This window comes from Schistocerca nitens, chromosome 8 (genome assembly GCF_023898315.1).
Source record: "Schistocerca nitens isolate TAMUIC-IGC-003100 chromosome 8, iqSchNite1.1, whole genome shotgun sequence".
Classification (NCBI taxonomy): Eukaryota; Metazoa; Arthropoda; class Insecta; order Orthoptera; family Acrididae; genus Schistocerca; species Schistocerca nitens.
In genome coordinates this window covers 440,954,822-440,970,078 of record NC_064621.1, presented here as the reverse complement: position 1 = coordinate 440,970,078, position 15,257 = coordinate 440,954,822, and the positions used below count along the sequence as shown (strand labels likewise).

The window sequence follows — 15,257 nt, the reverse complement described above, 5'->3', positions numbered from 1 at the left end:
GGGGGGGGGGGGGGGAAGTGTCTAAAACGATATAGCAAATCTAATGATGCAGCTGTTTAGGTGAAGAGGGTTGATCAGTTGTCAAAATGGATATATTAATGGCAGCTACACTGACAGGCAGAAGCTTTATAAATGTTGGGACTGTAGAAGTTGACAGTCATCAGATTATACTTCATCACGGCTGTAGAGGTTGACAGTCATCAGATTTGTTTCTCTACCGAGGACAGGATAATGAGACAATGCAGCAACAGGACACAATTTTTGTAGTAAATTTATTTTTCATATTGTATAAAATATCATTTATTAATAAACCAAATTAATTTTTCAAAAAGTGTTACAATTACATTATTTTTTCAAGAGACTTAAGTCACTGCCTTTCTTACGATCTTCTAGATGGGCCTGTAAAACAAAATAAAATTCAGCTAAATATATATTTATAAACACACTAACGCTGATAAATGCCACTGAGAGTAAAATGTCTGTAGTAGACAAATCTACATGGTAAGTCAGAAAGAACTTAATAACTTAGGGACGATATAAAAATTTAATGAGATAACTAACAGAATTGGCAGATGTGTCATTTTGTAGCAAAAAATCTGAAGTTTGATTTACGTAGTGCATCAGTACTCCATTCTGCCACCAGGAGCACCAGTGTAGTTCACAGTTAAAATGGCTACTTTCACTGGTGCGGAGCATGCTCACTGTGTGTTTTGGTTTCATGCAATGAACTCTGCAACAACTGTTCAGCATACATTTTGCACCAAATACACTACTGTACCTCCAAGCAGGCCTACAATTTGCTCTTGGCACAAGAACTTTGTTGAGACGGGTTGTACACTGCGACATCATAAATTGCCAGGTAGCCTGCTTCTTTTTGATTATGTCAAACATGTTTGATAAAGATGAATGAGATGGGATGGTTTACTACCAGTGAGATGGTGAAGCACCTCACTTCCTCACAGGAGCACGAGGTTTTCTCCGTAATAGCTTCCCAGTCAATGGATTGGCCATGAAGTGCCAATGGCATGGCCACCTTGCTCCACACACTTGACACCACTGGATTTCTTTCTCTGGGGTTTCAGTAAAGATGGTGTGAATGTTCCCACCCTACCAAACAATTTAGTCGAGTTGAAAAATTGAATCTACAGTGCTGTTGCACAAGTTACGTCTGGTTTGCTGCAACAATTGTGGGAACAAACTGATTACCAGTGAGATGTTTGCTGCATCACAAATGGTAGTCACATCAGACCAAAAGAACACTTGACACTAAGTCATTTGAAACATGAAATTGTATGCTACAAAATGACACATCTACCGATTCTGTACCGCATCTCAATAAATTCCGAAGTTGGAATGTGCTTCTTGACTCATCTGTATCATCTAACTCTACTATTAAAAAATCTCCAATTACACACAAATTTCACATTCATACTATAGTTTTTGCTTAAGTAATACTCATAATTGTGATATAATTCTGCCAACCAAGCATGACTTTTTACAGAATATTATAAACAAATGCACATGTGAATGCAGTACACTTGAAGATTTAATTATTAATTCCATTGCAGTGGACATGATCTATTGCGTGTACAAAATAATTTCCTTGCTGTAAGGAAGTTAATGTTATACTTATACAGACCTCAGTTGCGTACACATGTAAGGTTACGTATACAAGGTTACTTGCTTTGGACTCACTTTACTAGATGTGATGTGCTAAAAGTCAAAGAACTTTTAGCATTTTTATATTTAAATTGAAGGTGGAAGGGGGAGAATGGGAAAAAAAGGGAAGGAAGCGGATTATTGATGTCAGTCAGCTGCATCGGGACTTCACGTGGAACCAGCAGCGACGAGTGAAAATGTGTGCTGGCTTGGGATTCAAATCGAGGATCTCCTACTTTGTATTTGATAATGGTGTAAAAGCTAAATCTATATTGCACAGAAGAAAAATGCAGTAATATACAGTCAAATAGCAATGTATTATTTCAAAAAATATGTAAGGTTGTCTGTTTCTTAAACATACTTCATGAGGTCACACCACAAGAAGTAAGTGATGGTAAATCAATAAATGAAACAAAAAATTTAAACTATACAGTTTTTGTTCATTGGAGATAATATAAGATTTTGAAGGTGGGACGTCAAAAAGTTGACTTTTTCTCTCTCTCTCTCAATTCACTTATGTCTTGTGGCATCATATTCTGGCACAATTCGTTGCCAAAAACAAAAGTATTTGTTGCACAGAAGCATGTGATAAAGATAATATGTGGCATCCACTCTAGAATTCTTGCTGATAATTTAAAAGTTGGGCATACTGAGAACAAGCTCACTGTACACTTACTTCCTAATCAGTCACAGTTTGAAAACTGCAGTGATATTCACAAATACAGTACTGGAAGGAGAAATGATTTACACTATCTGTCACTCAATCTTACTGTGACACAGAAACAAGTGAAGCATTCAGACATAAAAATAACTGACCATCTATCCTGTGATGCAAATAAGTTAATAGCTAATAAAATTAACTTCAAATAAAATCAGAAATCATATCTGCTCAACAACTCCCTCTACTTCAAACAGGACCATGTGGAACAATCTTACATGTTCTTGTACCACTCCTGACATTAATTTGTTTCCTTTATTTGACCACGCTTTGTAGAAAACACTCACATACTTATCTGACTGCTCACTTCAAGCAGGCACTTTACCTGATGTATTGAAAAGATCTTCAATTACTCCCGTATATATATTAAAAAAATGAGAGAGTGTATGTAAGTAACTACAGACCCATCACAATTTCCTCTTGAATTTCAAAAATACTAGAAAAATTTACATATGACAAACTTATGGAATTCTAAACAAAAACAATGTTCTATGTAATGAACAACACAGATTCTGAAATAAGAGGTCAACAACAACTGCATTTAATAGTGCATAAATTGCAGACTAAGCCTTATGGACAAGAAACAGGCATCGACACAAGTATTTATTGACCCATTTAAAGCTTTTGGCATGGTGGATTGTCAGATTCTACTGTCAAAGCTTGAAAAATATGGTACTTGAGGTCTGTTCCACAACTGGATTATTTCTTTCCTCAACAATCTGAAGCAAGCAGTATGCACCAGGCACACAAATGACAACCTTAAAACTACTTCTGAACACTTGATGGATTATACACTAATTAAATATGGTGTACTCCAAGGATCAATAATGGGGCCCTTCTGTTCCTTCTGTACATAATTAACCTAACAAAAATGGGGATAATCATCATTAACCAATCATATTTACAGATGACACCATAATTCTATTAAGAAGACAAGTAAGGAAGAATTACAATAACCTACATCTACATTTACACAGAAACTCCACAAGCCACTACACCGTGCATGGTGGAGGGTACCCTGTACCACTGCTTGTCATTTTCTTTCCTGTTCCACTCTCAAATAAAGCGAGGGAAAAATGACTGTCTGTACACCTCTGTATGAGCCATAATTTCTCATATCTTATCTTTGTGGTCCTTACACACAATGTATGTTGGTGGCAGTAGAATCACTTGGCAGTCAGCTTCAAATGCCAGTTCTCTAAATTTTCTCTGTAGTGTTTCTCAAAAAGAACATTGCCTTCCCTCCAGGTATTCCCATTTGAGCTCCTCAATCAGGGGGAACAAAAACTAAAATTTCACACCACTTCACAAAGAAAGTGTACACCCCATCTTTCTCCATCAACGATGAACCAGTTGGTATCAGCACAGAAACTAAGCTCTTGGGACTAAGTAATGTGGAACTGAAGAAATCTATTGAATGCCTTAATGCAAAACAGAGCAAGGCATGCTACCTTTTTTGCACGCTAGAAACCTGTTATAGTGCTAAAACAGTAAAAAATGCATACCATACTTACTCTCATTCTTGCCTTAAATGTGGAGTCACTTTCTGTGGAAGCTCTAAGGCAGCTACTAGCACTTTTAAACAGCAAAAAATGGTCATTAGAAACATGTCTGGATGCCTAGATACTCATGTAAACTTCTATTTAAGATCTCTGGATTCATCCTTTATCATGTATCTACATTGTGGAAGCCCTTATATTCTTTAAAATAAATGTAATGGGTAAGTACTGCGGATTACGGAAAATGAACTGCGATCCACATGATCACTTTATTGAGGAGAAAAAACTATATGATCCAAATCAACACATTCCCGTGTCAAAACTGTTCTTTCTACATGAGAGTTAAACTTTACAACAAAATTCCTGACAAAATTTAAAAGCAATTATTGAAGTCAAAACATTTGGAAAATATTTAAAGTCATATTTACAACATCACTGCCCTTATTCCACTGAAGAATATTAACATTTATGATGTATAAATACATAATGTATGTAGTTTATTACTGACATCTTAAATAAGTATTTGTAGAAATCACTTCCACTTGAATACTTATAAATCCTTTTGTCCAACGTCTTACGCATAAGCTGCTTTATAGACAAGAGAACCAATAAAATACAATCTACAAACACACATAAGACAATTAAACAAAATATTATTCTTATTTCATCTGATGTGATGTTTCACAATATAGTTTCGCAATCACTGGCAATAATGCTATAGTTAATTTATCTGGAAATAAGTTTCATAGTAAAATATTCATTATTTAAGTCATCAAGAATACACAGAGATAAAAATCTGCTGGGAGCTAGCTAATAGTTCCTCTTTGCTTAATTGATACAACTCATAAAGGGGTCTCCATTTTCCTCTTTTTAACAAATGTCTTTCTTTTTTCTAAACCTTACTATTTAAAAGTATCAACAAAAGTAAACAATTTTTGAAAATATAATATAATTGGAAAGATTTAAAAAAAAAAAAACCTTCTCGCTAAGCAGCAGGTGGAGAAAACACACATAAATGTTAACAAAATGTGCAAGCTTTCAGAACCAGTGACTCCTTCTGTCAGATGAGTTGAAGTGGAAGAAAGAGGAGTGACAGAAGAGGACTGGGGAGATTGGCATATGGGGAGAGTTACAAAACAGCCATCTGTAGCCCTGGGTCAGAGGTGATTTACGAGAAGGGATGAGAAGGAAATACTGATTATTGGGGACAGCACCAGACATGATTTGAAAACGTGAGAGCTTAAAAGGTGGAAGGTAGGGTAATAAGCAAGACAGGGATTACTGATAAACAACGTGCATGAGTTAATAAGAGCAGAAAGCTAGGTGCGCTCTACAACATGTCAGTCGTGACTCCGGTGTCTGTTTCACCACACGTGCCACCTGGTTTCTGCACCTTGACACCAGTATTTCAGAACTAAGCAGGTTTTGGGACTGGTGTTGCAACATGTCCTTGGTTATCCCTTTCCAATCGGTATTTGGTCTCACATACTTCACTCCCTCTCAGTTTTATACAACTTTTATTTCCTGACCTGTGTAAACCAATGCCCCCCCCCCCCTCCCACACACACACACACACACACACACACACACACACACACACACACACACACACACACACACACGTCTACCCCATATAATGCACTTAGTTTCTGTTCTTATTAACTCTTGCATGATGAGTGGTCAGTAATCTCTATCTTCCTCAGTACCCTATCTTCCACCCTTAAGCTCTCAGGCTATCTGGCAGAGCACTCAGGGACTACAATAAAGGAGAGGAGAGGGGAAAGGGAAAGATGGGTGGATACTGAAATTGCTACCTATCAGAAACCCTCGGAGAGCATTAAAGATAAACACCAGTCCTAATTGTTCAATTGTAAAGTGACCTGTTTCCAAATTACATACATAAAAAAAAAAACACTATTTCAGTATACATATAATTCGTAAACGATGCTTTGCTGATTAACATTGTTCTTATGTGAGAAACATAATATAAATGTGAGATTAATACTGTAACCAATCGAAAGAAATGTAGCACCTGGTCAGGATGTACCAGTAAACTTATCATTATAAAATTACTACAGCAAATTAAATAGAACATATAAATAAAGCACGTTAATTGAATCTCCAATATATGTTAGCACTAAAATTCAGGCACTAGTTGATTTGTTATAAACAAATTTAGAAATGGAATTGTTACCTGTAACATAATTAGTCAGAAAATGTTATATTAACTCGTAACTAAGTTGAAAATAGGTTCACCTTGTTCAGCACTGAGATTGTAAATTTTTAACAATGTGTATCTCATATTCGGCTTAACTTTTAATTGTGATTTTATATAAAATTGTAATTTTCATTGTAGGTAATTGTTAACAAAAGTATAAATAGAGGTCACCCAGGCACCTTGGGGCACTCGTTTTTTGGCTAGGGTTGCGAGCAAATGTATTGTAGGCTCACTCGTTTGTTGATTGTTGTGAACTCTGTGTCTTTGATGTCAATTTTGGGTACATGTGATGTAACCGGTACAGTTCACCAGGCTCGGACACCAGAGTCCTGGAAATATATTGGTGTTAAAACTGCACTGTACTTTTGAATTTATTTGGGAGTCTTCCACACTCTTTTTCATAGGCTGCACAGCGACGAGACATGAATTCAGGAATTTTACGAAACCCAGAGAACTAAACAACTCTCAATGTTGGTAGAATTGACGTGAAAACAACAGCGCATCGACTGGGCATTTCAATTAAAACATTTGCAATGCGGAGGTGGGAAAATATAAACATCTCAACGTGGTGGAGGAGCTGGGATCGAGTGGAAGACTGTGCAGAGGACGACTCGCAAGAATTCCATGTACAAGAGCCAGGAACCATAATCTTGTACGTTGCAGAATGCGCCATGGACGTCGCCAGGAGCAAAAGTGAAATTCTGGAATGACATCGCAAATTGATCAGATAAGTGCCCTTTTTAATTGTTTTTATTTCGGTCCCAGACAGTGTCCTACAATTTTCTGTTTTTGTTTCATTGTGTGCGTGTGACAATTTCACTTGATAGGCAGGAAAGTGTTTTGTCTAGTGTTTAGCCACTTTGATCAAAATGAGCGAAACTCAGTTAAATCGAATAGGCATAACCACGCAGTCAGGCCGTCAATTTCATGCTTCAACTCCAAATGTACACTTAAACAGTGAAGCAAATTCCGCGAGCAGTAGTTGTTCGCCTTTTCATGGTTTTTCGGGAGCAAATCAGCAACCTAATTTAATTGATCAGATATCTCAATTGTTCAATAATAAACTAGAACAATTGGTAACTCAAAATAACCAATTAGGTAGCAACATTAAAGAGGTCACAGAAAAGCTGGACCAAAATTTGAAATCATTGAGAGAAGAAATCAATGCAACAAGTAACACAGTACAAATTGTTGCATGTGACATAGAAAGGATAGAAACCAAAGTTGACTGTTTGGAGATTTTCACAATCTCCGAATTTAAAGAAACAAACAAAGGCATTGAATTAGTTAACGAACGTGCCAAAAACACGGAAGTAGTCGTTTTAAATGAATCAATGAACCGAAAAGATGAGTTAAAAATGTTGCAGGAACTCTTTGTTTCAGAAAAACAATTCATAGGGGAAAGATTGAAATAAAATTCTGAAGTTGTTTTTGATAAGATATCTCGTATTGACGAGAAAGAAGAAAGTGTAACAACAGAACTGCAAACAGTCAGCTCTGAAGTTTCAAAATCACAAAATAATATAATGTCCAATTTTGATTCAAACCAGATGTTTGTGCATAGTTGTAACAATGTTAGTTTAAAATGTTACCCAGGTGATGTGAAATTGCATCCGGTTAACTATGTGTATCGGTGCAAGGACAGTTTCCAACCAAACATGCCAGTGTCTGCTAAAGTTACATTTGCGAAACGTTTTTTGGATGGTGAAGCCCTTACATGGGCGAACCAAAACACTGATACAAATACTACGTCTTTTGCCGATTTTGAACGCCAATTCTTGGCAAAGTTTTGGTCGGAAAACAAACTGGCAAGAATAAAATCTTAATTTCTTAACGGTAGCAAATATCACACAAGTCTTGCAATTAGCATGCGAGAATTTTGTGAAAATCAGTTAGGGACATTGTCACATTTGAGCAAACCTTTGGACGAACTGATACAGATTGACGCACTGAAACAGCGCCTACCACACTGTTTTCAGTGGGGACTTGTATATGGACCAGATGACAGTGTTGACGAATTTTTACGTTATGTAGACAAAATTGACCATGCATGGCAGAATGATGAAAGACAGTACAATCAAAACCTCAGAAACACTCACAATAGGAATGGGGGGGTCACAACAATATAATGGGCACAGAAATAATAACTGGCGTGGTAACCAAAACAGTAGTTACAAAAGACACAAAAACCATCAAGAACAGAGAAACAGTAACCAGTTTCACAACAGCAATTCCAACCAGGGAAACAGGTAACCACCTCGTTGGGAGCCTGTCAATTCGAGGTGAATAATTATGGCACAAACCAGGCAAATACGAGGTTAAAGAGACGGAAACATAAAAGCAATCATTGTTGTTGTTGTTGTTGTGGTCTTCAGTCCTGAGACTGGTTTGATGCAGCTCTCCATGCTACTCTATCCTGTGCAAGCTTCTTCATATCCCAGTACTTACTGCAACCAACATCCTTCTGAATCTGCTTAGAGTATTCATCTCTTGGTCTCCCTCTACGATTTTTACCCTCCACGCTGCCCTCCAATGCTAAATTTGTGATCCCTTAATGCCTCAGAACATATCCTACTAACCGGTCCCTTCTTTTTGTCAAGTTGTGCCACATACTCCTCTTCTCCCCAATTCTATTCAATACTTCATCATTAGTTATTTGATCTACCCATCTAATCTTCAGCATTCTTCTGTAACACCACATTTCGAAAGCTTCTATTCTCTTCTTGTCCAAACTATTTATCATCCATGTTTCACTTACATACATGGCTACACTCAATACAAATATTTTCAGATACAGCTTCCTGACACTTAAATCTATACTCGATGTTAACAAATTTCTCTTCTTAAGAAACTCTTTCCTTGCCATTGCCAGTCTACATTTTATATCTTCTCTACTTCGACCATCATCAGTTATTTTGCTTCCCAAATAGCAAAACTCCTTTACTACTTTAAGCGTCTCATTTCCTAATCTAATTCCCTCAGCATCACCCGACTTAATTCGACTACATTCCATTATCGTCGTTTTGCTTTTGTTGATGTTCATCTTATATCCTCCTTTCAAGGCACTGTCCATTCCGTTCAACTGCTCTTCCAAGTCCTTTGCTGTCTCTGATAGAATTACAATGTCATCGGCGAACCTCAAAGTTTTTATTTCTTCTCCATGGATTTTAATACCTACTTCGAATTTTTCTTTTGTTTCCTTTACTGCTTACTCATTATACAGATTGAATAAGATCGGGGAGAGGCTACAACCCTGTCTCACTCCCTTCCCAACCACTGCCTCCCTTTCATGCCCCTCGACTCTTATAACTGCCATCTGGTTTCTGTACAAATTGTAAATAGCCTTTCGCTCCCTGTATTTTACCCCTTTAAATTAAAGGAAAATTCCAGGCAAAAATTGGAATGATAAAAGATAGAAACGGGAAAGATCTGAGTGAAGCGGAGGATGTTAAGGAAAGATGGGCAGAATATGTAGAAGACCTATACAAGAAAAAACTGCATAATGACAGGGCTCCTACTGCTGATGTTAATGTTAATTTAGAATTAGAGCCAGATATTTTGGAGAGCGAAATCCAGTGGGCCCTTGAAAATACGGCTGATAACAAAACTAGTGTACATGATGAAATACCAGCAGAATTGTTTAAAGTCACTGGAAAGGATGCAGTGAATGTGCTGCATTCAATATGTCAAAAAATATGGATCACGCAGCAGTGGCCAGAAGACTGAAAAAGATCAGTATTCATCCCCATTCCAAAGAAGAGAAGTTCTAAAGAATGCTCAGACTACCAAACAATCGCACTTATCTCACATGCTAGCAAAGTCGTGTTGAAAATCTTACAAAATAGACTTCGCCAATATCTAGATCGAGAGCTACCAGAAGAAGAAGCTGGATTTAGGAAAGGAAGAGGAACTAGAGATCAAATTGCTAACATTCGGTGGATTATGGAAAAAGCAAGAGAATTCCAGAGAGATGTGTACCTCTGCTTTATTGACTACGCCAAAGCCTTTGACTGCGTCAATCACAACAAATTATGGGACGTACTGAAAAACATGGGTGTACCAGATCACCTCATTCATCTGATACGGAGTTTATACCTTGACCAAGAAGCCACGGTGAGAACTATGTAAGGAACAATGAAATGGATAAAGATTCAGGCTGCATACTGTCACCGTACTTATTCAATCTGTATGCAGAATATGCTATGAGGAATGCGAGGCTAGATGAAGCAGAAACAGGAATTAAAATAGCTGGAATAAATGTAAACAACCTCAGGTACGCGGATGATACGATGCTGTTGGCAGAAAGTGAAGAAGAATTGAGAACACTCTTGCTGAAGGTGAAAGACGAAAGTGAAAAGGCCGGTCTTAGGCTGAATGTGAAGAAAACGAAAATTATGGCAACTACACCTACCAATCCGTGGGATATAGCAGGAGAAACGATGGAGGTAGTGACCACATTCAGCTATCTTGGTTCCCAGATCTCTGCTGATGGTGACTGCAGCCATGAAATCTGGAGACGCCTGTTGCTCGGTAGACAGGCGATGTCAAACCTTGACAAGGTTATAAGGTCCAGAGATATAACATTAGCAACAAAGATCCGTATTGTGAGGGCTATGGTCTTTCCAGTTGTGATGTATGGATGTGAGACCTGGACCATTAGAAAGGCTGAACGGCGAAGAATTGACTCCTTCGAATTGTGGTGTTGGAGGAAACTTCTTAGAGTTCCATGGACTGCAAAGAGAACCAACAGATCAATATTGGAGCAAATAAAACCAGATTTCTCCCTGGAAGGTCTAATGTTAAAACAAAAGCTGACCTACTTTGGACACACAATGCGAAGGCATGCCTCGCTAGAAAAAACATTAATGCTGGGGAAGATTGAAGGAACTAGAAGAAGAGGACGTCAGAGGATGAGATGGATTGATGGCATCACACAAGCAATGTGTTCCAATCTGGAAGGTCTACGGGAGAAAGTGCAAGACAGGAAAAAGTGGCGTGATTTGGTTCATGGGGTCACGAAGAGTCGGAACCGACTAAACGAATAGAGAGAGAGAGAGAGAGAGAGAGAGAGAGAGAGAGAGAGAGAGAGAGAGAGAGAGAGAGATTTTACCCCTGCCACCTTTAGAATTTGAAAGAGAGTATTCCAGTCAACATTGTCAAAAGCTTTCTCTAAGTCTACAAATGCTAGAAACGTAGGTTTGCCTTTCCTTAATCTTTCTTCTAAGATAAGTCGTAAGGTCAGTATTGCCTCACGTGTTACAACAATTCTACGGAATCCAAACTGATCTTCCCCGAGGTCGGCTTCCACCAGTTTTTCCATTCGTCTGTAAAGAATTCGCATTAGTATTTTGCAGCTGTGACTTATTAAACTGATAGTTCGGTAATTTTCACATCTGTCAACACCTACTTTCTTTGGGATTGGAATTATTATATTCTTCTTGAAGTCTGAGGGTATTTCGCCTGACTCATACATTTTGTTCACCAGATGGTAGAGTTTTGTCAGGACTGGCTCTCCCAAGGCCGTCAGTAGTTCTAATGGAATGTTGTCTACTCCCGGGGCCTTGCTTCGACTCAGGTCTTTCAGTGCTCTGTCAAACTCTTCACGCAGTATCGTATCTCCCATTTCGTCTTCATCTACATCCTCTTCCATTTCCATAATATTGTCCTCAAGTACATCACCCTTGTATAGACCCTCTATATACTCCTTCCACCTTTCTGCTTTCCCTTCTTTGCTTAGAACTGGGTTTCCATCTGAGCTCTTGATATTCATACAAGTGGCTCTCTTTTCTCCAAAGGTCTCTTTAATTTTCCTGTAGGCAGTATCTATCTTACCCCTAGTGAGATAAGCCTCTACATCCTTACATTTGTCCTCTAGCCATCCCTGCTTAGCCATTTTGCACTTCTTGACTATCTCATTTTTGAGACATCTGTATTCCTTTTTGCCTGGTTCATTTACTGCATTTTTATATTTTCTCCTTTCATCAATTAAATTCAATATTTCTTATGTTACCCAAGGAGTTCTACTAGCCCCCGTCTTTTTACCTACTTGATCCTCTGCTGCCTTCACTACTTCATCCCTCAGAGCTACCCATTCTTCTTCTACTGTACTTCTTTCGCCCATTCCTGTCAATTGTTCCCTTATACTCTCCCTGAAACTCTGTACAACCTCTGGTTCTTTCAGTTCATCCAGGTCCCATCTCCTTAAATTCCCACCTTTTTGCAGTTTCTTCAGTTTTAATCTACAGTTCATAACCAATAAATTGTGGTCAGAGTCCACATCTGCTCCTGGAAATGTGTTACAATTTAAAACCTGGTTCCTAAATCTCTGTCTTACCATTATATAATCTATCTGATACCTTCTAGCATCTCCAGGATTCTTCCATGTATACAACCTTCTTTCATGATTCTTGAACCAAGTGTTAGCTATTATTAAGTTATGCTCTGTGCAAAACTCTACCAGACGACTTCCTCTTTCATTTCTTAGCCCCAATCCATATTCACCTACTATGTTTCCTTCTCTTCCTTTTCCTACTGTCGAATTCCAGTCACCCATGACTATTAAATTTTCGTCTCCCTTCACTACCTGAATAATTTCTTTTATCTCGTCATACATTTCTTCAATTTCTTCATCATCTGCAGAGCTAGTTGGCATATAAACTTCTTCTACTGTAGTAGGCATGGGCTTTGTGCCTATCTTGGCCACAATAATGCGTTCACTATGCTGTTTGTAGTAGCTTACCCACAAACCTATTTTTTTATTCATTATTAATCCTACTCCATGTAAATGTAATGTAAATAGGGACTACTACTTAGATGATACTAGTTATAAGCAAAACTTTTGGTATCACATGTTGAGTGAATTGAATAATGCACATACTCGAGCAGGACCACAGTTTGAACTTAATGAACATGACTTAGCATTAATTGATGACACATTAACACCTGATGTAGACAGAACTTATGATATGTATGGTATCACTAGCTTGTTTTCTGATGAAGGTAAGGATAATGAGGTATCAATATTAGTAGAAATTGGTAGCCAAAATGAGGAAATAACACCTGACTCTGATAATGAAACAGGTAGCGATTTCAGTAGTGTAACTTCAGATGTTGAACACTTAGTAGTTAAGGCAGATGTGCATGCAGAGGCATCACCCACAGATTATTTTGATGATGATTTTGGTAAAGACAGTGTTGCGAAGGATGATGCATTTGATGACATATGTACACAAGAGGAATTAGATGGCATTATTTATTTTGAAATTATTGATAATGGTGTTGCAGCTGAAAGTAACTCTGAATGCGAAATTGGTTCATGTGAAGATATTAAGGGTGCAAACAAGGTATTGGTAACGATTTTTATAAAAGAAATCTTAAGTAAATCTACTAATAAGAAGGAACAAGCTAAGTTGATAGGTGAGAAGATTTTGGAATCAATTATCAGTGAAAATGAAGTTTGTTTAGAAAATAATAAGGAAAGTGAAGTCATCAAATCAGATCCATCCATGAAAGATAATTTTAAGTCTAATGAAAAAGGTATCTGTCTCTGTTGTGACTCGCCGATCATTCAAAGCACCGCCGCGCAATTACGTGCATCCTCTACGTGCGGCGCTGTCTGCCAGCCATGCAGTACCTGCGCCACCTAAGCGGCCAGCCGTGCAGCAGCCACTAGACTGGGACTTAGTGCTCATTCGAATGTTAACGCGTGCACATGTCTTGCTTGTCAACTTACTCTGTGATTTATATGTGTTGTGTCGTTCTGAAATATGTGTGTTCAACTTGACGTTATAACAATTGGCGACGAGGTAGTGGATTTCCATGGCTACTGTTGAGCAACTATTGCAAAGTCTCCTTGAGCAGCAAACGCTTCTAACAGCAGCGATTCGCAATTTCGTCATGGCGTCAAATGCGGGGCGTTTCTCATCGTTGGCTATACCTCCTTTTCCTCCTTACGACAAGACGGCGGAAGACTGGTCTGATTATGAAAAACATCTTCGACAGCACTTCTTAGCATTTCATGTCACGGACGAACAACCATGTAAGTCTCTGTTCCTTTCCTTGATTTCACCTCAAATGTATCGGTTGTTGTCGCAATTGGCTCCTTTGAAGGATCCTGCGTCTTTGTCCTTTGCTGAAATGTGTTCACTTCTGTCTGTCTATTTTCAAAAGCAAATGCATGTGGTAGCCTCTCGTGTTGCCTTTTATCGTTGTCAAAAACAGCCGCATCAATCCTATCACACTTGGGCTGCTGAACTTCACGGCCTCAGTCGAAAGTGTCAATTTGTTACTGACGTTCACAAAGAATCCTATGCCGATTCCATGGTACAGGATGCTATTATCCGATCGGCGCCCGACAAAGAAGTTCGGCAACGTGCCCTTCAGTTGGCAAATCCGACTCTCGATGAAGTTCTCTCCATTGTGCAGTCTTTTGAAATTGCTCGCGCCGCTGGGGCGCAAATCGAGGCGTGGGGTGATGTCGGGGAAATACAACCTCTGTGGGCTGTTGACGACGCGTGCGGTGCGTCCCCGCCGGCCGACGTGGCCGCAGTGCGCTCCCATGCGTAGCCTCGGCCTAACCGTAAACAACCCGCTAAGAAACTGCACCAAACCCTCGGCAACTTCCTTCATGTCCGCGGTGTTTTACAAAACATTCACGCGAGGATAGTCCCCAACATTGGGCTGTGTGTCACAATTGCAAAAAGAAAGGTCATGTGTCTTCCATTTGCAAATCCGACCGCATACATGATGTTCATGAACGTGCCACTGATTCTGATTCTGTGTTGTCTGTCAATTGCACTTCTTCCCTTTCAGGGAAGTTATTCCTAACTGTCCAAATCCTTGGTCGAGATGTTCGCATGCAGGTGGATACCGGTTCTGCTGCCACTATAATTAATTCTCAGACATATCTTCAGTTGGGTTCTCCACTCCTGTCATCTGTCACTCGGCAATTACGGACGTATAATAAACAGAAGAATTCTCTCTTGGGACAATTTAATGCTGAGGTATCTTACAAATCCATCGTTCGCACTGTTCCCATATTTGTGGTCGACCAGAGTAACGCAGAGAATCTTTTTGGTTTCGATGCCTTTCGTGTTTTTGGGTTCTCCATAGATGACTCTGTCAATATCGTCTCTGATGCTATTCCTTCTGCTCAATTGGATTC

The 15,257-nt window shown here is 38.8% G+C and overlaps 1 protein-coding gene across 1 annotated transcript in view; it reads right to left on the bottom strand.

The window, feature by feature from the left end:
- Nucleotides 1-257: 257 nt before the first annotated feature.
- LOC126199385 (histone PARylation factor 1) overlaps nt 258-15,257 on the bottom strand; it is a 107,102-nt gene continuing 92,102 nt past the window's right edge. The window contains exon 8 of the mRNA XM_049936304.1: nt 258-399. Coding sequence (XP_049792261.1) covers nt 346-399 — 54 coding nt within the window. The 3' untranslated portion in view covers nt 258-345. The remainder of the gene's footprint in view (nt 400-15,257) is intronic.